This window comes from Meleagris gallopavo, chromosome 5 (genome assembly GCF_905368555.1).
Source record: "Meleagris gallopavo chromosome 5, MGAL_WU_HG_1.1, whole genome shotgun sequence".
Lineage (NCBI taxonomy): Eukaryota > Metazoa > Chordata > Aves > Galliformes > Phasianidae > Meleagris > Meleagris gallopavo.
Genome location: NC_139408.1, coordinates 51,695,884 through 51,720,562, shown reverse-complemented (window position 1 = coordinate 51,720,562; position 24,679 = coordinate 51,695,884). Strand labels below are relative to the sequence as shown.

Sequence of the window (24,679 nt, the reverse complement as noted above, 5' to 3'; positions counted from 1 at the left end):
TGTGGGGTGTCCTATTTTTGTTGGTTGGTTGGTTGGTTGGTTTTTTTTAAGTCTGAACAGTGGTGTGTCTTGGTTCTGTGTTCTGGTTAGCGGAGAAGTAGCAGAAAGACTTTGGTGTTACAGATCAGGATGTTGTGACCCAAATTTGACCTCAGTTCTCCCTTCTTTGAGCAGCTCTGTTCTGGTCACTTCTAACTCCTGTAAAGAGACTGTTACATAGGACTTTAGGTATGGGAGTAAGCTGGTAGGACTGCACTCCTCCCTATATGTACATTTTTAGCCACCTCTAGCAGTTACTCATCTTGGCTAAAACGGGGCAGGGCGGGGAGGAGGGGACTTAAATACATCTTTGTGTGTTTTAAAGTGCATTCTCGTCTGGGTTACTTTCTTACTCTCCAGTCTTTTAAGGCATTTAATCCTCCTGCCCCTACTTCCCCTTAATTTTCAGTCGCAGCCAGGATGTGGCTGTGTGGGGATCTCCAGCAGCTCGGATAGGCTGCCCTGCGTAGTCTGGTGACAGCTTACTGTGTTACGTAAGTCGTGTTGAAGTGATCAGCGTTAAGTCCAGATGGGGGGAAAGGATTTACACTGTTAACTGTACCTTCAGTCTTACCTTTCTTCCTTTGCAGCTTCTGATAGATGCAATACTAGCCTAGACTCCACCCACCACTTAATTAAAACTTAATGAAGTTGCCTGTGCTCAAACATGCATGTGGTAGGGGAAAGGTATCATTAGAATCAGCACGCAGCATACGTTGGATAGTCCTGGGAGATTTCCATTGGCTGTGGGGATGTTTGTCTTCCTTTGTGTTTCCTGCAGATGGATGCATGCTTATGGCATGTGCCTGTGGAAGGAGGGCAGGAAATCAGGTTATCAGTCAGCTTTAGTCAGTCACTATCAGAAGTTTGCAATCAGGACGGCTCTATGTTTGGTGTTTTGGATGGTTATGAGCCAAAGGAGACTTTTAAAGAGAATTACCTACATTATAAATAGCGAGGAGCCTCTAATTTTGATGTAAATTCAAGGTAGTACAGTTGTCCTACTGGAGACTAGGCAGGCAGCTTTCACTTAGGAGGTGCTTACATCTGTTCAAATCTATTATTTCTCTCAGGAGAAACAATCATTTATCACCTGAGACAGATTAAGGCTGAAAAACTTAACACTGCGTCTGCATGTGAAGAATTAAGCAAGTTTGAATTTAATGATAACCTCAGAAGGGACTGATGATGAGGAAATAATTTGGACCTCCTGCATGGTGCAGGCCAAGCACTATTGGTGATCTAGGCATTTAAACCTACTTAGTGGTAACAGTAATTCTTGTGTAGTTAACTGCAGTGCTGCTTTTCTGCATGTCAAGTTTGCGTTCATGCAATTTTGCCTTGCCAGCCAGCTTTTATGTACTCATTTTTTAAAACTTCTCTTGTCTAAAAATTAAAGCTCTGGGCAGTTCCACATTCTACCTGTTGCTCACCTCTCTCTTAAAATGTTTTGGGGAGGTGAGGAAGAAGAAATGTAGTGGTAGTTTGCCTACGTAGAAGTAATGGAGAGTTTTCATGTGCTGTGTTCTTTGTGGCTGTTTCCAGCTGCACTTCCTAACCATGTGTCAGTGGCAGCTGCGCTGCACTCTCAGACCCCGTGACAGATGGAGCTGTGTTTTTCATCTGAAATGGTGGCACGAGTCCTGCATTGTCTGCGACACGTTGCAATGTGAATTTTTCTTGGTAGCCTGGAATGTTTCTTCTGAGTAACTGCAAGCTCTGAGCAGGCCTGTGTGTTTGCTGTTCTCTGCAGATCTGCCAACCCATAACGTGCCTCTTCCCTCCAAGTTTTTTTCCAACTTGGGTACAGTGTAGGATTACAGAGCATGGAGGCTTCTGCTCTTCTTAGCAGGGAGGAGTTTCTATTAAATGGACTCCGTGGAACTGAAAGTAAATGAGGAGCGTGCTGTCAGGGGCAGAATTTCTATGGATGACATAGATGGAGAGTTTGGCACTCCTAAATATTAAATTCACTCTGTTTTCTTTTCCACAAAATAACTTCAGTTAAGGAGTATTTGGCCCTACATGGGCTGTGGCTCTGTTTGCATTGCTGTAATGAGAGAGGATGAGAAAACACCAGAAAATTTGTTGAGATGCTACGTTCCTTATTATACTTTTGTGTTGTTTTTGTTTTTTTTTCCTCCATAACAAAAGATTCTAAAAGTTGGATCTTTGAACTTTTTCTTAATGTTGAGGGAAAGAGTGGCTTACAGTGCTATCATAAAAGGGTGTTTGGTTGTGATTTTTGATTTGGGGTGTGTGTTTAAACACGCAGTGCTACAAGAGGACAAATTGTGTGTGAGTACGGAGCAGTTTGTTAAGAATATGACCCTGTCAGAAATTCTTATGCTAAAAAGTAAAGCAAAAGGCCTGATAAAATGTGGATTAGCTGGTAACAAAGGGACTCGGTATCTTTTGTAGGTCAGCAGCTGAGTATGTTTGACAAGAAATTTCATGTCTCCTGTAGCAACCGTGCCACTGGTCATTTCTAAATCCACTGTACTGGTGGCACTCTGTTTTTTATTTGCCAGAGACTTGAGCAGCCTTCAATTTTGCAATTAGGCAAAAATCAAACTGATCAAGCAGAATTAATGAAATGTAAGATAGGAGTATGTTTAAATAATAATAAACAGAAAACTCCCCCCCCCCCCAAAAAAAAAAAAGGCTTTTGCAATATGTGGAGAAGGGGAGTCTGTAAAATAGAAACACTTGAAATTGGAGTAAATACTGTTTCTTGCACTTAGTTCTTATAGTTCAAAGTACTGTCAGACCCGAGCTTTGTTACGTATGTCAGGAATACTGTAGGACAGTTCTTTTTGAAGGGAAAGGAGGGTGTCTCCTATAGGAGCATAAAATATTTAGTCTAGCCTACTGTATGACTTGAAATGTTAAACATGTGGGTTTAAGTTGTTCTGTGAAATGATGTGTCCTCGTGCACGTTTGCGTGCTCTTTAAGCTTGCTTACAGAATTGAAACACTTGCACGTTTGAGATGTTAGAGGTTAAGATTGCTAACAGCTGTAAAGTGGCAAAACCAAGTGTTCTGAATGTATGAACCATCAGAATTGCTGTTCCATGCATGCTCTGTATTTTGTACCTTTGGGAATAGGAATTTTGGTCTGCTTCAGTAGAGAGTGGGGGGGAAAAATCCAACACAGCTAATATATGATGTGTGGGAAGGATGGTGCTTAGCAGACACAGAGCTGGTTTGATGTATGCTTTTGTTCCTTACAGGAAGGGTATGTGGGCATGCCTTAGGTTGCACAACCTTAAATGCTATTTAAAATGGAGAGTTAGTGATTTCCGTGTGATTTTTCACTAATAGGCAGATGCTGTTTCTTCACAGCGTGCCACGCACTGGCATATCTAGTAACAACTTCATTGTGAGGGCCTGTGTAACTTGTAGTTTCCTTGGTTTGTGTGCGATGTTACCAGTTGCAGGCAGTATTGCTGATAGTTTTACAGGCAGTGCCTATCACGTGTACGTGCACATCCCCTTGTAATATTTGGCACTTGAACTCTGTACGTGGTGCTGATTTTGTTGTAGCTGAGTGCTCAGTACTGCCTGGCTCTGTTTGCTTCAGATGGGGTGCAGGGCTGGGGGCAGAGTGGGCACACGAGTAGGCACACAGCATTCAGACACCTCATTTTTATCAAGAGGTTCAGCTGCTGCTCTGGCAGTTTGGCAGAAAAAAATCAGAGTAGAACACATTTTTAAGCGTACAAAGTTTAAACTTACATTTGAAGCTTAGAAAAAATGCAGCTTTGGTAGAATTGCAAGAAATGATTCACTTAATCTTTTTTTTTGATAGCAAAAGTGATAGCTAATTGTGTTTATTTTTCAAGCTACTTACCCATTAAGCAAAAATACGTTCTTACAACAGGCTTAACTTATCTAGGTGTGTCCCAGAAACTGTGTGTATGATTTAGAAGTTGTAAACATAAACTGCTCTACTCGCTGTCTGTTTTTCATGCATTTCTAACTGAGAAGCACACACTGCCTGCTCACTTTCTGTTCCTCCAGAGGAGCTGAGTTCTCCAGCAGCCCTGTCCAGGCACATGGACGTAGCCATGGAGCCCTGCATTGCTTCCTGCAAATCTGGAGAAATCCCAGAAGTAAAAGAGGCTTTATCCTGCTGCCATCTCCTTGTTCCCAAAAGTCTAGCAGCTGGCAGCTGCAGCCATCAGCTGAGCTGCTGCTGGCAGTGCCCAGTGCTCACATGAAAAGGAAGCTGGGAGGCCCTGTGCAGTGTCTGGATCTTTGTATGTTCAGGATCTGCCCTTAATCTGCCACTGAGTGTCTAATGTATAATTGCTTAATTTTTTGAATTGTTTGGGAGTGAGGTCCCTGTATACCTCGAGCACATCAAGATGTGTGTAATCAGTATTTTACCAGTGTTTACTGCTCCCCGCTAAAATTGTGTGAAAGACTCCTGCTGGATGTCCATAGAGTTAGGTTAGTAGCAGGTTGTGAACTGGTGGCCACTAGCACTGGTAATGATCCTTTGAGCTCTGAGACACTGCCAGATTTCCTCTCATTCCTTAGTTAAACTGCTAAGCAACTGCTTCATTTCTTACGGATGTAAGACTTTAAACTTCAGTAATGAATCTCATATGCTGTGTAATTATAATGGTAGAGGTTAAAAAACACAGATAACCTATAAAGTTCTTATTCTCATAGTAGAGTTGAAAGTAAACATTAAAAATGGGAATTGGAAGTTCTTAGGCTGCTTTTTTGGACAGCACTTACTCTATTTCTAATGTTTTTTCCTTTGAAAAAATGTTGAGAACAAGTGCAGTTGGAAGGTGCATCTTCTGACTTAAATTATCTTATATAGGATTTTGTACTGTCTTTCAGTGTTTTACAGCTTCAGAATTTTAATTCACCGAGTAAATTGATTGCTGTGGACTTCTGAAGGTGCCTGTTGAGATCTTACAGAAGTCGCCGTGTTGGCCAATGTTAATTCAGAGTTCTTCTCTTTCAGGTTCATGTTGGGGAGAGGCCTAAAACGCAAACTGAGTGACTATGAGGAGAACATGGCTGGTCTCTCTAGTGCCTTCGATTCCAGTCGAAATCTGCCATATCCAGTTAAGAGGCAGCTGGTGCTTAACATGTGCCTCACCAAGCTACAGACTTACAAAATGCTGGTGGAACCGAACTTGCACCGCTCTGTCCTCATAGCCAACACAGTGCGGCAAATTCAAGAGGAAATGAGACAAGAGAGTAATCAGCAGGCAGTTGCCGTCTGCACTGGCATTACTCCTAGTTCTCCCAGCTACACAGGGATGGAATCATCTGGGATTTCCCTACAGCTGCCTTCAGGTATTAGTCAGCAAGAGTCTAACTGTTGTGACTTGAGGTCTGCAGAGGACCCGATTGAAAATAGCCTGCTAATAGTTTCAGATGATGATATGTCGTCTGCTATTTCGTCTATTCTGAAGGATTTAGACTTTGTAGAAGATATAAGCCCACCTACTTGTCTGGTTCCTACTGGAGATGACCAGCCAAAGTTTCCAGAAAATCCCGGTCTAAAACTAGAAGACGACAGACAGGATTTGAAGGGAGCCGAATGCGTGTTTGGTTCCTTTGAGATTTCCAATTCAACCAGCTACTTGAAGGATCTGGCAATAGATGACATTTTTGAAGATATCGATACTTCAATGTACGATTCAGACTTCTGTTGCCCCCCGCTGATGCCGCCCAGACCACCACCTCTTGCTACAGAAGAGCCATTGAAGACCTTTCCAACTTGTAATTCTTCTTCAGCTAACAACATTCAAATATGTAGAACAGATCTGAGTGAGTTGGACCACATCATGGAGATTCTGGTTGGATCCTGATATTTGTTTTACCCAAAGATACTTTTTGACTGCCGCTTTCATTTGGTTTCAGGATAAAAGCCACTGGAAACGTTGTAAAGAATTATTTAAAACACAGCTAAAAATAACTTGTCTATAGTGAGGTTTCCTAAATAATTCCAAAACTTATAAACCTGGAAGGTGGTGGTCCTTTTTTCTTTTTTCTTTTTTTTTTTTTTTTTTAAGAAATATTTATTTATCAGAACTGTGCAATCATCTTTTTTTCCCTCCAGGGTACATGTGGAACAATAGGCACATACCCTTATCACCCCTCATGCCTCTTTCAATAAACTTTTTTATGTGCAATTTTTAATTTGTCAGAAGAATTTACATGCAAAACAAATTTCATATGAGATGATCTTTTACAAAGCCTCCACTTTATTTTTAATATCAGAGTCTATGCCACGTCAGCATACGTCAAGTTGCGTAGTTGGATTGAATGGATGCAGACACATTACTAGAGATGGGTATATTTTAAAAATGAGACAACGCTTTGCTTTCTTTTGGTCGGAAAAGCAGATCAAGACACTTGTCAACAAAGTCTCTTGCATTTTCTAAAGCATTCAGAACTATTTATTTTTGTAAATTTTATAGTCTTTCTACATTTTACTACGTTATTTCATCATAGTTCAGATATAATGGACTTCTAGTTGGATGTGTTTAGCACTACCTCTGAGCTGAAATGCTTTAACTCTTTCCAGTGCTTCGTCTAAGACTGCAGATCTTTTTGTTTCTATTTTTTTTCTGGGGGAAAGTACTTCTAACTCATCGAGCTGATCCTCTGACAGTGACCCAGCTGATTGGTGAAATCAAGGGTATTCGATGTTTAAAAACTTTTAAGTATTTACAAATGTAATTTATATGTAGATTGTGCAATTTAACATTTTTCTGTCAGTATTACGTGCTTAGATTTTGAATAATCTTGGCGTTCTTTAAATTAAAACTTAATATGTACAGGTAGCTTTTTAATCTGTTTTGGGAAACACTGTCCTCCAACCTTGCTTTCACTACGAAGTTTAAGATGATTTTTATGTGCAATATTATTTAAAAGAGATCCACGTTTGTATACCTGGCATTGTAGAAAGAAACGCTTCAAACTTAAAACTTCTAGCACCTTTGGAGGATACTCGAAGAGTCAGCGTTGCTGTATCCTTTGAGAGACAAAGTTGAGAACGCTCCTCGCTGCACCAGTGCTGTTCTGAATGCTCCTGAAACGCTCGCGACGAGGCGGTGCTGGGGGAGCTCAGGGGCTGCCTGCGTGCTTCCAAAGCGTTCTGGCAGTTGCTAATGATGATTATGCTGCAGATTGTACTGAAGGATGGGGGAAGGAGGGTTTTGTGTGCGTGTGGCAGGTGTGTATATAAGTATATATAAGCGCACTCGTTAACTGAAGATGAGATTTGCAGTGAGAGCTATTTTTCTGTAAGGCAGTTTGGCTACCGTGTTTCAGCTTGAACTGAGGTCTGTATTTGATCCTTGCTGTTGTCTTCTGAAGTACACACTTGCACACTAGTGGTTGGTTTTTTTTGGGGGGGGGAAAGGGGGTGGGAGTTTTGTTTGCTTTTTTTTAATGACAGAACTTTTACTTTGCTCTTGAAAGCTGCAGCACCTGTCTCATAAGAAAATTTGTAGTGGTAAAAGCTTTGCTTTGGTTTTCTTTTTTTGTTCGTTTTGTTTTTGTTCTGCTGGGACTCTAAATGAACAGGGCATATGCAGAGAAAGAAAACACTGCCCAGGTGTTGCATCTCAAAAGTTGGAGCCCTGGCCCTGCTGAAGGTGCCGGGATGTCACCTACTATTTCTAGTCTTAACTGATGCTGTAGCACACCTACCTTGTGCAAAGATCTCCATTTCTTACTGTGACTGTTTGGGTTAACAGTGAGCTGCCAATACAGTTTGGTATCCCAGACCAGTGGAGAACCAGTTCAGGTCACATCCTCACAGCCATCTGGGTTGTTCAGCAACCGAAGGGTATAAATGTATTTATATGCATATAATGTATTGATTCTAATATAAAACTTCTGATCTAAAGTATTTTGAATTGCTGGATAAAGGGATTTGTTTGAAGAGTGTATAAGTAGTTCTTGAAGAGGTACAGCTTCAGAATGTACACAGATTGTGCATTGTGTATAGACTACTCTGGCTTTTCCTCAGCCTCTACTTTTGTATTAAAGATATGCCTGAATAAATCCTTGAAATATTAAGGGCCTTCTGCACTGTGATGAAGCAGAGTTATGGTTAAAAATGTCTTTAAATTCAGCGATGAGGAATAAAGCAAAAAGACTGCATTTAATTTCTTCTTGCATTTGAAAATATGGAATGTTACTATGCAGTAAAGGTATTTTGGTATGAAAATTATATCATGTAGCAAATAGCAAACAGTTAATAAATCCGCTTAAACCTTGCAGCCCCCACAGGGAGACTTGCTTTTCAGCATTTACATGCTAAAAGTTTTTTGTACACTTCAGACATAGATTGAATTGTTAGTACGTCTCATCAACAGTACAAAATGTGATTTCTGTTCAATCTCTTGCCACAAAGCTCTGTTTCTAATTGGTTGCTTGCATCACAGTGCCAAGACCGTAAGCTGGTATGTAATGCAGTTGGGTTATGTATGGAATTATGTGCAAAGGGAAGTTTGATTATTATTATTATTTTTTTTTAAATATGCACAAACTAATTTTAAAATCCTTCCATGTAAAATGAAGTTAGAGGCTAGTTGTGGTGGACCTATTTATTGTATGTTTGGAAATAAAAGCCACAGTTTTGCAGTTTAACCATTTATATTTTGAAGTCTTCAGTGTTTCTTTTATAGATGAATGATCTTGCCACTCTTCAGTCATCTCTGTCCTTTGAAAGATGTGACGTTTTCCCATAGGTCTCCACTGGAGATTACACCGATGACTTCAAGTTTAAAGTTCTCTACTCTCTTCCTGTTGTCAACCACTAAAATGAAGTTCACTGCAGAAGAGTGGGGATCCCTTGGCTTAATGGCAGAGCTACTGACTGCAGCTTATATGTGAGGCACTCCTCCTGCCTGTTGCCACGGAGGCTGCTGAGCACAGCCTGAACAATGTGAGTCTGGAAGCGACTTCCCAGAAATGAGCTTTTGGCTGTGAGGGCATTGCAGCAGCACAGACCTGCTCACCTGATGGGTCCTGAAACTCACTAATAGGAAAGCTGCCTTCGTGAAGGTACAGTAGTGCAGCATATTAAGAAAATGAGGGAATCAGATCATGCTGAGACTTCAAACGTAGTGTGAGGTTTCTCTATTTGCTTGCCTCAGTTTTAGCCACTCTGAAGGATCTGGCTTCAACATGATGCACAGTGCTGGTGTAGCATGGCTGGCAGGGGAGGTGTAGGCAATACTTGGAATGCTCTCATTGGATCGATGTTCTGTGTGCTGGGATATGGAACAAGAGTAATTTCCAGCTCACACAACATGGAAGTACACACAAGGTAACATATGCATGAGTTCTGCATGGAAAATGAATTATAATTAGTTCCCAAACTAATTTTGAGCTATTTAAAAACCAGTATTAGGAGAGTTAAGCTATTAAGATGCATCAGTGAAGTACGTATTATTAAATCAAGCATTCGTGGAAGTGGGCAGTTGTTTGGCTTTCAGGTATTTACCTAATATCCTAGTATTCATCAGCATCTTGCCTTTAGTGAAAAAAAAAGAAAAAAAAAAATCTGTAATCTTCATTCCATACATTTTTCCCTCATTAGGACCCAGAGAGCACTGTTCTGGACTGGCTGTGCTTTGGCACTTAAGCTGAGCTGGATGGTGGTGGGTTTTTTGCTTTTTTTTTTCCCCCCCTTCAGTCTATCAAGATAAACTCAAATCCAAGTGGCTTTGTGGATTTGACATCTAATTTCAATGTAGCTTGTTTTTAGTCAGATTTTCTCTGCTGTTTTAACTGGAATAGGAGTAAGTACTGTGGGCTACTCCCACATTCACTCTTAAGGTCGGTCTATAAATGCTGTATATTATAAATGCTGGAATCTGTGTTCACCTCTGACTGCAGCATTTTGGAGTGAGTTAGAGTAGGGCCTCAAGGATGGTCAATGGGCAGGAGCACCCCTCATGTGAAGACAAATCTGTAGTGATCAAGGTCAGCATCTAAAGCTTTTTTAAAATTCATATACCTATGAAATGGAGGGTCTACAGTATACTCAGGAATACTTAGATAGTATACTCACAGGTGTACTCATACTGGGGTCTGGATTGCTGTTTATGTTATCAAATTATATGTATTTTAATTTGGACTTCTAAAAATAAGCTCTACCAGTAGGAATATGATGCTTCAAAGACAAAACCTCCCAAAACCGTGCCTCTGCTCTGTTCAACTCTAAGGATTGATTGTTGGAATAAGAGTCCCTAAGAGATTACAGCTTTGAGCAGAGTATCACTGAAATGTTTTCAGTCTTTCACAGTGGGATCGTTTGGATGTTTTTTGTTTGTTTGTTTTTTGTTTTGTTTTTTTTTGTTGTTGTTCTATTTTACTCAAACTGTACACAACGTTCCTTCTATAGAGGAACCACATCTGTGATTTGAACTTTGTAGAACTTTGTTCTGTGGATATATTTTCCCTCTAGTTTCAAACAGGAAGAAAAATGCATTTCTGTCCAGCTCTGCAATGTAAAGCTCTCACCTTGCTTTAGTTTTCATCTTTTCAAAACCATGAACAAACGCCAAGCTCTGTGGTATTTACCTTTCACAGACACAGAGTAGAGTGACAAGTTTAGTTCCTCAAAACTAGAGTATTTCACAGTTGGGAGCTCAAAAGTAAGATTGGAAGTGATGAAATTTGTAGCTTTAAACACGCTAAGTTGCAAAGCTTTTCCTCCCTGTATCATTTTCACAGAACGAACACCTGCTCCTACTTCATACAATTGTGTATTTCAGGAGTTGGTGAGTGGCGATTGTTAGCAGGCTTGGCTTCGTGCCCAGGAAGGCAACAAGGAAATGACAAAAGGAAATGAACAGAGAGTTTGTGCAAAACACATCATAGGGTTTTCCGTCACCCCTTGTTTCCAAAGATAAGAATAGAAGGCAAGGCTGGTCTACAGCTGAAAATGATCTACTAACAAGTTTGGAGAGGCCCGTCTCCCTTTCTGTGTGAGTATCCCCCAAATAGCTCGTGTCCTAGTTCTGATGCAGGCAGCGGGGACTCCACAGACTTGATGCTGAACTGAATTGCTTTACAATTTCTTATCTGTGAGTCCTTTTCTTTGAATAAATGAGCTCGGACTGAAGACAGGAATCACAGATCCTCTCTCACCTGTCGTGTGCTGCAGTACTCAGGTAGCCCAGAGCATCTGTCCAAAAAAAAAAGAAAAAGCTGAAACACAGAGACCATCATCTTTGGAAGCCCAGTAGTTTTTTCCATGCTGAATCAAATTACACAGGTAATTTCCCTTTCCCTTAGACAGGGCTGCAAGACTGCTTCTGTGGCTGAGGCGCATTCCCTGGGGGAATGGTGCAAAAATTCCTTGATGCATTGATATAATGTCAGTGAAAGCAGAACCTGCAAAAAGATAGCAGTAACACATTAAAAAATGCCCTCTCAAGGATCTTCTTCAGGGCTCTGCTTCTCTGAAATAATAAAAATGAGATTTTATTCTTATAATTGTTTTCAATACCAACCTCAAATTTACATTCTTAACTTATTGACAATTTGCTAGTATTTACTGAGTTTGTTACTACAGACCACTGAATACACCTTTATGTTCTCTGAAAGACTTGCAGGGGAAATTCAAACTGTTTTCAAGTCCAGTGTTGGGGTGCAAAAGTTCACCCTGCTGCTGAATGCAGTTGGAGCCTTCAGCCCAGCCCTGCAGAACTCCTTTTGAGAGGATGGGAAACTGCTGAGCTGCCTGCTTTCAAACAGCACTTTTCCAAAGGCTCTGTTACTGTTTACAGAGGACCACTGTACAGTTTGCTTCATGCTAATAGCATTGAGGTATCATATGCATTACTAAGATAGAGCAACTGTAATTGCCCTGCTGAACAGTTTGCTGGATGAAGAATTGGAGTCTGCCGTTGTTGACTGGTTTTCTTAATTTCAGGAGTAGAGAAGACACATCATGAATGAACCAACTTAGTTCAGGAATATCAGTTTGCTCCACGGTGCGATGCTTCAGCATTTTCTTTAGGATGAGCTTGAATGAGTTAACAACTTCTTTAAAAAAAAAATAAAATTGTACGAAGTTCCCATTTTGAGAGGGGCTAGAACAGAAAACTTCAACAGGTTTAGGGCCATGTTTCAAGCACTGTGCAGTACAAGTCCTGCTGTTCAGCTGTGGCAAGCAGGACTATGTGTGGTATGTCTGCTGAACAAATCCAACAGGCCCTGACACAATCAGCTTCAGAGATGCAATTTATTTCAGTTAGCAACCAATGCCAGGACAAAACATTTTCAATCTGATCGTGCCATTGACTACCTGTATTTCCACAGCAGGCTCTCACAATACACAGAAGCTCTACCTTCCTCAACCCCAATGAAAGCCACAGGTTGCAGAAGGCTCATTTCATCGTGGCAAAGTAGCAGATCTCAGCCGATTCAGACTGGACCAAACAGAAGAGATGATGTCGCTTCACAACACACTTGAGGTGTGTTCAGGTTTTGGCATAGAAACCAGGTTTTTCAGAGGCTTTAAGGCCTGAGATGTCAGTAATTCCAAAGAACAGTCCAGAGGATCTTTAAAGCGTGATTGCAGCTGGATTTACTGTAAGAAAGATGAATCAGCAGCAAAACCTCTCAGGACAAAATTGCACCTTTTGACTTCATAACTAGATGGGACAAATTCCTTCTAATAATGTGGCTTTAGGTACCTCCTGTACAGTAATACTTCCCTAATGAACATCTGCAGTCACCAATACAAAGCCAGTAAGAGAATGCATTCTATTCAAAAAGAAGGAAAACAATTAAAAAGTGCATTTGGTTCAGCAAACATCACTGTTGAAAAATTTCATGTTTAGGTGGGGTGTACTGAAAATGTGCTTCTTCCTTGGGGTTGTTATATATTGCATGTTCCCATTTGATGATGTGGTTTTCAGAAAGAGGTTACAAGTGAAAAGCTGATCCTGTCTGGAATCTGGCAATACAGAAAGCTGAGTGAAAAATTAAAAGCAAGTTAATATTTTCTGTGCTACATTAACTTAATCACATAGCATATTTGTATCTGATTTTAAGACAGACTTCATAAAAATCAGCATAAAGGAGAAAAAAAAAAACAACCCATAGAATGCTGATCTCAAGCACTTTGGTAAAAACAGAATGCAACTGATTCATTTTTTTATTTTTTTTTTTTTTTAAGTAATGCAGAATGACAGAATCGTCCTCCAGGTTGCACTGCATGAAGGAAACTGAGCTTATAAATGCCTGCTTGACTGAAGGCAAATGCACAGATAACAATTCCCACTTTTGTTTCTCTGTAACAAAACAAAAATAACCCTGTAATTGTTAACATCAGTTCTACCTTCCTCTTTAGATAGTTCCTGTTTTCTCCTACAGTGGAGAAACCAAATCTGAATCTTTCTGAATATGTGCAATGCAAGCTCAAATGCAATTTCTTTACAAGGAACCTTGTTTCTTGTGTCTCCCTTACAATGCATCTTAGGAGCAAGCCACAAGTGTCTCTCAGTGTTCATCACGTCTATCCTTTAACACACTGATTTTCTTCTGTCATTTTCTGACATACACCCTGACAGTATCTTAGGTATTATTGCTCCCTCCCACCCAGTAAATAGTTTGACCAGCAGCCAGGGTGCTTAGCAAATAACCACACATTTCAGCATCCTCTACATTATATGGTTTTGCATTTGGGATGTTATGTTTTACCTTTTCTGAAGCAGTCAAGTAGGTTTTGATGGGTGAAATACAACTGTACGTACACACAGTCCTATCAGGACCAAGCTGTTAAGCCAGCACATATGCTCTAACAGCTGACAGCAGCACAGATGAACACATAAAATATGCTGTATGCTTCCCTCAAGTACTTATGTTTAGAGCAGTTCTTACCTTGGTCTGGATCAGTGCTTTGCAGTTATTAATACTGAATCCGTCAAATCTGAAGTCTTCATTATCTTTAGCATTTGATTCCTCAGTGATGTCATTCTGGCACTCCGGAAAGTCCTAAGAAAGCAAATTTACATTTTCTTTACTAATGACTATCTGATCTCAATCTAAAGAAAAGTTTCCTCTCAAATAACAACATCAAATTCTACTTTCCGAAGCTGTATTTGTCATGTTTCCCTGGCACTGAAACAATTCGTTGGCAAGAAAGAGACCCATACATGTGAACCAAATCATGACTTAAATTGTAATTTCAAAATTAAGCTATTTCTGAATAAAATCACCACTAGCCTAAACTAGAAAATATATGAAAAATCAGTATTGTTAAAAGCAGCACACTGCTAATATCTCAATGGGCAAGGAAAGGACAGAAGGGGAAGTTAGAGTGTTGGAGAAACGTCTCCCATTTCCTCCTGCTAGATGACAGCTCCTGCAGTTCACGATTGCACACAGCACCGCATCATGGCAATGAAATCATCAACTGGAATAGTTACTCTGAGAAGCACAAACAACTGATTCATGCCATCTAAATAACCAGGTTGAACACTAAACCATCCCCCATGCCTTTATCTTCCCAAAACAAGAGATTAAACAGAGACATTTGAGATTTTCAATATTGATAGTTCGTTCTCCTTTCAATTTAAAACATATTCCTCTCAAGTCTTGCAAAAACAGATGGAATCTTCTGAGGAAAAGGGAAGTGAAGCACACTTCCAGTTCATATGCAATAAAAACACCCAGCGATTACTTTAGTAGCCTCACTGATTCAAATCCAATTTTCACTTAACAGAAAGATATTAGAGACTGACATCTTTTTCATACTCTGAAGAAAGAAAGAAAACCATCCAGTACGCATACATCTGAAAGCTATTTCTACATTCATACCTGAAGCTGAACATACTATCTAATGCAACAGGGTGCCACAGAACTGAGACCTCAGCGTAAAGATGATCAAAATTTGATCCCTACACAATTTCATCCTTACTGACACACAATGATGAGAAAACGTGAGACTACCACTTGAAAAGGCTCTCTTTACATAAACTTATAACTCATCCAGATCTTGTTCCTCATGTGTTTGCATGTATAGCTTACATAAAATCCAACCTGCAACCAAAAGTTTATACTGGCATACTGGCAGACCTTTGCTCAATTACCGTTCGATTTGCATCTATTCCAAGAACACTCAGAAGGTTTTCTTGGCAGTGAGATTTACTCCAGGGATGTCTTAATCTGGAGGTATTATCTAAGTCTCTAAGAGTTCTCCATATGTTTCCAGAATCAATGCTAGGAAAGAAAACACAAGTTGAGGTTAGATGGCATACAAAGTTTTCAGAAGACATATGTAATTCTTTCTGTACATACAGCTGTGTACTAGCCTACCTTTATCTTAAAGCTATTTCTACATTCGTTCAAAGTATCAACCCGACACACTAATAAATCTCCATGATGATTAATGGAAACAGCCAACATAACTGTACGTTGAGGCTTCTCAGAGAACTGCATTAGAAATACATGTCAGAGTTTGTTACATGCCCACAGTTCATACTAATCAATCGCTTCTGTAAGGTGGGTACAGAGTTCAGCCCTATTAATTTTCTACTTTGCATAATCCGTCCCTCAGACGTTTCTCCTCCATGTCAGTTATACTTCACTGCTGCAACTTGCTACTATTTAACTTGCTGGTACCTGATCTGGACACATATACTATGAAACAGAGACCATTCCAGCTGTCCTAGGAGTAAGTTAGGTGATACTAACTGCCATTAACACAACCTCAGGAAAGAAGTTGGATGCACCACAGCTTCTGAAGAAAATCTAGTTTAATGTGAAAAGTGGTCACCACCTGAGAGAAATGGGGAGGGGAAAAAAAAGGTGTGGGTTGTCAGCAGAAGGAGCAGCAAAACTCCTGCTTCAGATGATGGAGAATTGAGTCAGCTGTGTTGTAAAGAAAGGACGAGCAAACAGGAAGAACAGGCTGCCTGCTGGCTGCTCTGGCATTCCAGAAGCTGAATCATAAGAATGAGCACCAACAACAGGAAAAACTCAGAAATTTGTACTTCTGATATATTCTCTAACTTGCTTTCCCATGGCTAAAACATTATCCATTTCCTTGACCAACACAATACATAATTGGGAAGATCTATACACTGAAGGAGCACAGTGATTAAAATGGTTCTTAAGTTTGTTGCCAATACCACAAATATTTAAACTATAAACAACATAATTGTTTGATTACTGAGGAACTTTTTTTTTTTCCTGACTAAACTCATTACCAAAGTCGATTATTTGTAAGTTCAGGAATCCCAACATCTTCATTATTCACACCAAGTACTTGATCCAGGCTTCTTATGCTCTCGTTGGACTGCGATACAAGGACTTCTGGAAAGCCTGATTTAAATATACCCTCATAGCAGAGGTCTGCCTAGAAAAAAAAAGAGAGTTTCATTCCATATGCTACACATTGGCAACCCACAGCTCACCACAGAACAATGTTTCTACTGATGTATTATTAACTGTATTTAAAATCTGTATTAATATTAATAACACAGGGGGACTGAGCCCATAGTTCAGTGCTTTGAGTATTTACTTATCATTAGAGGAGGAAAAGCAAGAATCCAAGAGTTTCTGATGAACCTTCCTCTGTAATGTCACAACTGCTACCTGCTACGTTACGGACTGCTTTGCCTACTAGCAGTCAAGACTCCTTCTCAAGAAATTCAGTCCAGGCCAAAACCAACACATGCTCACACATCAACTCAAAGCTTATTTTACTAACAGTATTTCTACCACATCTAATGCAACCAAGTGTAACTTAACTTATAGTTACCAGTAAATACTTGGACTGCACAAGTCCACATAAAAGCTGAGGTCACTATGTATCTGGATGCTTGCATTTGCACCAAACGTTTTCCGGCTTACATTAAGAAGTTTGGTCTGATTTACAAACTCATTCCTCTTCCAGCAGTGATAAGGAGGTTTGCAGGATGGACGTGGCCATGAGTAATCTAACCTCATGTAAACAGGACAAGTGGAAGTAACAGGGTTATCCAAGGAGCAGGAAATGCACAACCAAGGGAAAACGTGCGTAATTGACATCCTATCCTAAAGGGATGTTGTTGTGTCATCTCATCCAGAAGCTTTATTTCTCCAAATAAGGAGATACTCAAGTTTTCTAAATCAAAGTACTTCATTGCATTTAACACCCTGCAGTGTGACTGCAGTCCAGGAGCAGAGATGCTGTGTGAAAACTGGAGAACGAACCCAGCCAGCTTGTTTTTCCTGCCTAGCAATCAACAATCTGATCTGAAAAAAATAAATGTGGATACTTTGACAGGTTGGTTTAATTGGAATTCAAATGACTGAAACGAATTGAGATATTTCCAGTTTCATTATACTGAACTCAGACAAATGCAGTGAATAGTGGAAGTACTGAGGGCGTGCACAGTCAGCAGAGCTGGCAGAGGGTTCTGTGCTTCTGAGCATGCTCCCAGAAGTGCAGCGTAGCCCACACGGCCATCCCTGAAATTCAGCCCTTACTGAACTGCCTTTCCTGATGGGTGACTGCAGAGACTCTCAAAAACTCCTGGATAAAACCCTCCAAAACTCTCCCAAAATATCACAAAACTTTAAACTGATCTGTAAATCGCTTTAGTGAACTTAAACTATACGGAGGAGAAAAGTGTTTGAAAAGCAGAATTCCATGACAGAACACTTGCAGAAGAAGTAACAAAGGAAAGCAGAGATCTTCCTTGTTTGTCATTTCTCCCTGCAACCTGTGATGTTGCACAGACATGCACACAAGCCACTGGAGTACAGCTTATCAAGCCAGATGAACAGCTCGATGCACAGGAAAACCACAAGATCTTCTCTGGTATTAATTTTGTTTTTATTACTGTCTATTTCAGTGTGTGTTTTAACACAAAATGCAGGTAATTTCCATTTAACTTGCACCTTTGTACTGATGATAAAAATACAAATGCAAAAATTTCAAATCTGCTTTTTGAAAAAATCCTCTATACTACATCGGAGCACTTGCTTAAGCAAGTACACTCATTCCTCTTACAATGGCCTGAATTTAAAGAACACAAGAAAAATCCTTTAAGTCCTGGGGGTCGGCCTTTCCTCCTGTGTAACTAGCAACAGGACGAGAGGGAATGGCCTCAAGTTGCACCAGGGGAGATTCAGTTGGACATTAGGAAATATTTCTTCTCTAAAAGAGTGGCCAGGCACTGGAATGGGCTGCCCAGGGAGGTGGTGGAGTCGCCAACTCTTGAGGTGTTAAAGAAACGTTTAGATGCTGTAGTGAGGGTCATGGTTTAGTGGGGAATATTGGTGGTAGGTGGATGGTTGGGCTGGATGATCTCGGAGATTTTTTCCAACCTTGGTGGTTCTATGATTGTAGGCAAAGTATCCTGCTACTGCAAGGAAATGGTGATTTCATTTTTAAGTAGGGGACTCTGCTCCTGACTGTTATAATTTAATTAACTGATGCAATAGATATTGGAGGTCAGACATCTGACCTCAGATGATCTCTAGATCCCTTCCAACCTTCCTCTATTGAAGGACTGCACCCCAACCTGAGGAGTTTATGATGTCAAATAAACAATATAAAAAGAACAGGAATGAATGACAAACAACGTGTGTGTTCTACTCCCAAAGAAATTTCCAGCAGCACTGCAGCTGCTTCTCTACCCTAAGAAAAAGACACCTTAAGTATTTTAACTCTGCCTAAAGTTTCAGCTCACGTTGGATATTTCCTTTTGACTTTAATAAACACGAAAAAAATATTAAAGCAAAGGCTACAATTAGATTAATATGTACAACTTCTAAGAAAGAAACCATACAATCTGTTATATTTCTGCCCTGGTCACCACACACTCTGCTTTTCGGCATAAGACTGCATGTCTGAAATTCCAACCCTAGAATTTAACTTCTGTATATGCATACCAGCAACTCGTCACCAGTTATGTTGTGATCTCTGTTCTACCAATGCTAGACAGCTCACCCCATGCTCAGCACTGAGCTTTCCTGAGCAAAGCCTCTGCAAAAGGCAAAGCTCCACAGGGACAGGGAAGCCTGGCTCCACAAAACTCTGTTCCCTCCATGTAAAAACTGATTTTACAGACTATAAGCTGTGAGCTATGAAGTGCTATTAGCTCCATGAAAGCCCGAGTTGACTGCTCTCCTTTTTCTCACGTTTTAATTCATAAAAGTAGTAATAATGAAGTCTTGCTATTTTGTTAGTATTTCATTTCATTTTTCTTTTTGTTAGTGTGCTTACCTGTGCCTGGTAAACATTAAAACACATCAGTTTCAGCAGTGCTGGAGGTGAAAGGGGGACACTGGCTTTCACCACAAAGGTTCCTTAAATATCAAGCTATTCTTGTGGAACAAGACAAGTAGTAACCAATATTATCAACCCAGCATCATTCCTCAGTGGAACCTCAGGAGAACCTGTGACACATGACTGTCTAGAAGTAGTGTATTCCAGCCTAAGGTGGACCTGAAGGAAGAACCCCTAGAGGATGCCGAGGACTCGTGGTACACTGATGGTAGTAGCTTTGTGCATCAGGGAGTAAAGCCGGGTATGCTGTAACAACCGATAGCAAGGTAATAGAATCCAAGGCCCTAGCTCCAAACACCTCAGCACAAAAGGCAGAGATCATAGCTCTAACTCGAGCATTAGAGCTAGCAGAAGGGAAAAAGATCAATATATGGACTGACTCAAAATATGTTTTTAGCTTGGTACACACCCATGGAGCAATATGGAAAGAAAGAGGACTATTATCAACCCAAGGAAAAGGCATCAAACACGCCAAAGAAATTCTCAAACTTCTAGAAGCAGTGCAGCTACCTAAAAAGGTGGCCATTATGCATTGCAGAGCACATCAAAGAGGAAAAACACCAGATGAGATAGGTAATGCTTTCGCAGACCAAGAGGCTAAAAGAGCAGCAGAGGAAGATCCGATAGAATTGCATCCTCTAGTTCCAGATGGTAAAATCCAAATTGATAGTGAACCCACGTATTCGAAGGAAGATAAAGTTCTTATAAAGGATTTAGAAGGACAAGTAAGAAAGGGAGAATGGGTCACTATCCCACGGGGTAGAGCAGTCATCCCCACAGCCTTATTACGGGCGGTAGTAAGGGCTGAACATAGAAAAACACACTGGGGAGCTGAGGCACTGTACAAGTATTTGGCCCAGCAGATAGCCCAAACTTTATACTCCACTGTTAAACAAGTGACTCAACAATGTGAAATTTGTCTGCAGAACAATCCCAAATCTGGACATAAAATCTTATTAGGGCAGATAGGGAAAGGAAACTATCCAAGACAACAGTGGCAAATTGATTTCTCAGAACTGCCAAGGAAAGGGGGGTACAGGTACATGTTGATTTAACTGATACCTCTGGCCATCCTGAAAACGTATTTCCCTGTAGAACTAATACGGCGCGGGAAGTAACAAAAGCGTTGTTACATGAAATAATTCCGAGGTTCGGGGTTCCTGCAGTAATCTCATCAGATCAAGATTATTGCTAAGGTGGTTCAGCAATATTATTGCAAATTGATTGGCAATTACATACACCATACACAGTCAAGTGGCCAGGTGGAGAAAATGAATCATCTGATCAAATTACAAATAGTAAAATTGAGCCAAGAAGCTGGAATTTCATGGCCACAGGCACTGCCTCTGGCAATTTTAAGAATTTGAACTAAACTCCAAACCAGGGAGGGATTAAGCCCATATGAAATTCTTTATGGGCGACCTTATGCTGTACAAAAAGGGATATCCACACAGGTGGGAGACAAAGTGTTAAGTGAATATATAGTTAGCCTGGCGAGACAGTTAAAGAAAGTCAAGAAAACAGTATTTGATACCAGGGCGTGAAGCCTTGATGGCCCTGTACATGATATATTACTGGGCGACTATGCCCGGTAATGAGAGTTATGAGAGTTAAATCCCTCTCAAATTCACCTTTGAGACCGAAGTGGGAAGGATCCTACCTTCTGACAATCCACACTGCTGCAAAACTGGAGGGACTGACATCGTGGATACATTATACCCACCTGAAGAAAGCAACTAGGCCGCAGAAGAAAGAGGATAATTGAAGATCAGGATTTGAAGCATGAATAAGCATTTGATTATATCCAGTATATTAGTGGTAGTGGTCACAGCATGGCAGGAGAATAGTTACCTGAGAATGACTGAGAAAATTGGTCAAGCTCTCAATAGATCATGTTGGATATGTACAGCCCTCCCTAGAGGGGAGGGAAGAATACCAGTTTATGGGATAGTTGCCTTAAACTGGACAATTCCAAATTAGGTGGAACATGGGAAATGCAAATTTGGGATAGAAGATAAGGGTCCTAAGTTTGACTTGTTAGCTGTCAATTCTACTAGATCTATCTTTATAGATAGGAAACATGATAGTAAAGGTGGGGTGGGGGTTGGATGGCGAAATTTGACAGGCTTAGGGTGTAGACGGGAATATAAGAACTCTAAAGCAGTATCAGGAACTAGTGAAACTGGAAGGTGGAAGCAAGGTGAGGGATGTGATCCTAGAACTGACGAAGCATCACAATGGGCCTCAGATAAAAACATACTTGGAATTGTAGGGATGGGAACATCTTTCACCCACCAGGAAAACATAAACAGGCCATGTAAGTTACCTCATGGCTACTGGTGGCTATGTGGAGATGGCCAGGCACGAAAGGCCTGACTCTTGAGAACCCCTTGGATTCGAACTAAGCACACATACAGCCCCCTAGCTAGGTATAATACAGGGTTCCATAGCTTTCTGAGAGCCCTAATCCCAGCTCTAGGAGTAGTGCAGCTGGAAAAGGCTATAGTAAATATCTCTGCAACTCTGGAGATAGTGGAAAATGCCACAACGGATGCATTACGAGCAATCCAAGAGAAGGTATCCTCCCTGTCCAAAGTGGTACTTCAAAATAGGTTGGCTTTAGATCTGTTAACAGCTAAGGAAGGAGGGATATGCACAATAATAAAACAGAGTTGCTGTGCTTACATAAATGAGAATTTGAGAATTGAAACAGACTTAAGGAAAATCTGGGAACAGACAAAGGTTCTGCATAAGACTAGCATGGATGACACAAGCTGGGAAACAGATCTATGGGACTCACTTACTAACTGGTTACCAAATCTAAGATGGTTAAGGCAACTTTTCTTGGTATGCATCATACTGGTACTATTGGCAGGCCTTACCTGTGTGGTAATGAGGTGTTCTATGTGCCTGTGCCGGAATACGAGAAAAAAGTACGAAGTCTGGAATAAACATGAGTTAAGGCAAAAGGTAGAAAGTGGGGCTTATTTCACACTTTAAGAAGGAATAATCTAGCAGGTAGAAATCCTGCTAGATTGAAGAAAAGGGGGGGAATTGAAAGGTAGAAAAGTAAAAGGCAAAAAGAAGGTTTTGCAGTAACTGAGAATAGGGGGTAGGATAGAGGGGAATAGTTAGGGATAGTTTACAGAAGCAGGAATGTACAGTTCTTTAGAGAAAGGGGGATAGCAGACACGGGGTCTGTGAGGGGGGATGAAGGCCATGCTGATAAGGTTTGAGACATCTGGTAGGGAGGTGATTAGATATCCACAGAGCGAGACAAAACTAGTTTGGGGGATGCCTCCCTTCTCTGTCAGGAGTTATGGCGAGAAAGGTCAGAAACCTTGACGAAAAAGACAACAAATTCTTCAACTCACAACCCACTACGCACGCACAACAGGGGAGGATCTGCATGCTTTGGGGTATAATGAATATGTATCAGAATTCTGGGAAACTATTGATTATGTATTAGTTTGCCCTATATCTGTAGCACAATTTTTCCAGACGGTGTGCAAGCTTGGAGGAGTTATCCCCCTTGCACCAGGGCTTTTACACAATTGCCAATAAAACATACCTTCTCTATATCCTTACAGGCTACAGGGTTTGATCTTCCGCACGTCAGTAGAACCCTTATGCTCAACAAGCAACTTAGTAAGCATTCAGATTTTAGTTCCAACATCGTACAAGAGAATGTATCCCATGATAGGAGAGGAATGGTATTAAATTACTTGCTATTCATTTTCTTGTATCATATTAACTTCTACCCATGATCAGTCCGAAATGCCAGAATGGCTGCTGGGTTATTCAGGCAGCGTACTACACAACAGAAGCTAATGTTTTTGTCAGTTTCTAACTCAATTTTATGTTGGTTTATTTCAAGAAGCTTGCAGGCAACTCGGGCTTTCTGCCCACTTTATTTTCGTTACCTGCCTTCCCAGCTCTTTGCTTCTTACGTTCCTTTTGCCTGGCTTTTAACTCTCAGATGCTTCAGGGCCCATTGTTTCCGAAGGGCTGTAACCCATTCCTGGTGCCCAAAAGAAAAGCAGCACGTTACATTCTTCAAAGCTCTCCAGCAGGACAACTGAAGTATTTGTCAAACTCTGGAAAGAAGTTGCATTTTGTTCCACTCGAGTTAACTAAAAAGCAGCCTGACAGTTTCTCTCCCTGGACAGAGTTATTCTCTATAGAGCAGACATTCAGATACAAATCTTAAGATGCAGGAAGCAGTAACACGAACACTTCTGGTCTTTGGTTTACTGCGAACACTTACCTCATTCAGAGAGCTGGAAGCCTCACTGCGTAGAGATGGCTCGGAACAGAAGTGACCGGCAGCAGCAGCACTGCAATGTCCTCTGCTCACGCCTGTACCACCATCAGAAGTGTTTTTTGACTTCAGCAAGATATCAGGTCTGGGATGCCATTTGCCCAAGGGTTCCTTGAAGCCTTCAAACTCCCCCCAGGAACCGCTGGGCGCTGAGGTACAGCAGCTCTCACCAGACCCCTCACAGCTCCGCCTGTCGCTCTTCAGTACTGGGAGACTCTGCTGCGTTACCTCGAGGTGAGTAATTCCTCCATTATTTGTCCCTGCGTTTGAGTTCCAGCCATTCTCACCGCCAGACATACCGCCCACCTCCAGCTCTGTCACACACACCCGGCACGATGCGTCTGTGCTACTGCGACTTCCCGACTGCAACAGGTTCTGCATCATGCTTGGAAAACCACCCCCACTCAGGCATCGTTTGGTGAAATCTGTGCTGAGAAACAAAACAAAACCAAACCAGCAGTTAAGTTCGATTGCATTAGAACTCTGAATGCTTTTAAAACATGACCAAATTCTTCATGTTACCCCTTAAATATCCCCTGAATCACAGCAGGACGTCCTTCAGTCTCTCCTGCAGCATTGGCATGTGCATGCTGTTCGGTCTCACTCCTGTGTAAGCTGTTGGCCTGCAAGGAAAGAATAGCAAATAAATACTTCTGTGATTAGAGCTGCGTAGGAATGACCACCGCGAGCCGATAAGGCAGCAGAAAGAATGCTCAGGTTAAAACAAGCACATTCCAGCACTGCACAGCAGTTTGGAGTAAATTTTTGATAGCACAAAAAAAGCATTATGGTAGTAGCAATATTTCAGGAAATGTTAAACAGAAGTTGTTGGATATTCGGGGAGTGCTGGAGTGGGTGCAGGAGTCACAGAGAACACCTCCTAGGCATTACCCAGCCCTGTAGTTCTGCCACCCAGCTGGTGCTGGCTGCAAACAGAGCTCTTTTTGTCTGCGTGGGCTTTCCAGGTCCCAAAGATTACCCAAGAGGCGAATGTGACCTGCGGCACCACAGGCACCGGCAGCTCAGTTCTG

At 41.1% G+C, this 24,679-nt stretch overlaps 2 protein-coding genes and 1 pseudogene across 14 annotated transcripts in view; 2 read left to right on the top strand and 1 right to left on the bottom strand.

Annotated features, from left to right (window-relative positions):
• LOC100541609 (SERTA domain-containing protein 2-like) overlaps positions 1-8,680 on the top strand; it is a 14,366-nt gene extending 5,686 nt beyond the window's left edge. For all 3 annotated transcript variants that reach the window (XM_003206770.5, XM_085225753.1, XM_010711998.4), the window contains exon 3: positions 5,024-8,680. In XM_003206770.5, coding sequence (XP_003206818.1) covers positions 5,028-5,879 — 852 coding nt within the window. In that variant the 5' untranslated portion in view covers positions 5,024-5,027 and the 3' untranslated portion in view covers positions 5,880-8,680. The remainder of the gene's footprint in view (positions 1-5,023) is intronic.
• Positions 8,616-24,679, bottom strand: CLBA1 (clathrin binding box of aftiphilin containing 1). Of its 11 annotated transcripts, none has more exons than XM_085225744.1 (7): positions 24,540-24,679; positions 24,171-24,271; positions 23,595-24,078; positions 16,257-16,405; positions 15,138-15,267; positions 13,927-14,040; positions 12,270-13,016 (listed from the first exon to the last, which is right to left on the bottom strand). In XM_085225744.1, the coding sequence occupies exons 3-7, from the start codon at positions 24,030-24,032 to the stop codon at positions 12,849-12,851; spliced, it is 999 nt and encodes a 332-aa protein (XP_085081870.1). In that variant the 5' UTR covers positions 24,033-24,078; positions 24,171-24,271; positions 24,540-24,679; the 3' UTR covers positions 12,270-12,848. The 11 variants fall into 11 exon arrangements, with proteins under 11 accessions (XP_085081873.1, XP_085081875.1, XP_010710299.1 ...); XM_085225745.1 differs by having other exon boundaries at positions 23,595-24,073; XM_085225747.1 differs by lacking the exons at positions 12,270-13,016; positions 24,540-24,679 and adding an exon at positions 8,616-11,430 and having other exon boundaries at positions 24,171-24,427.
• On the top strand, positions 20,996-23,600 carry LOC146544352 (uncharacterized; annotated as a pseudogene).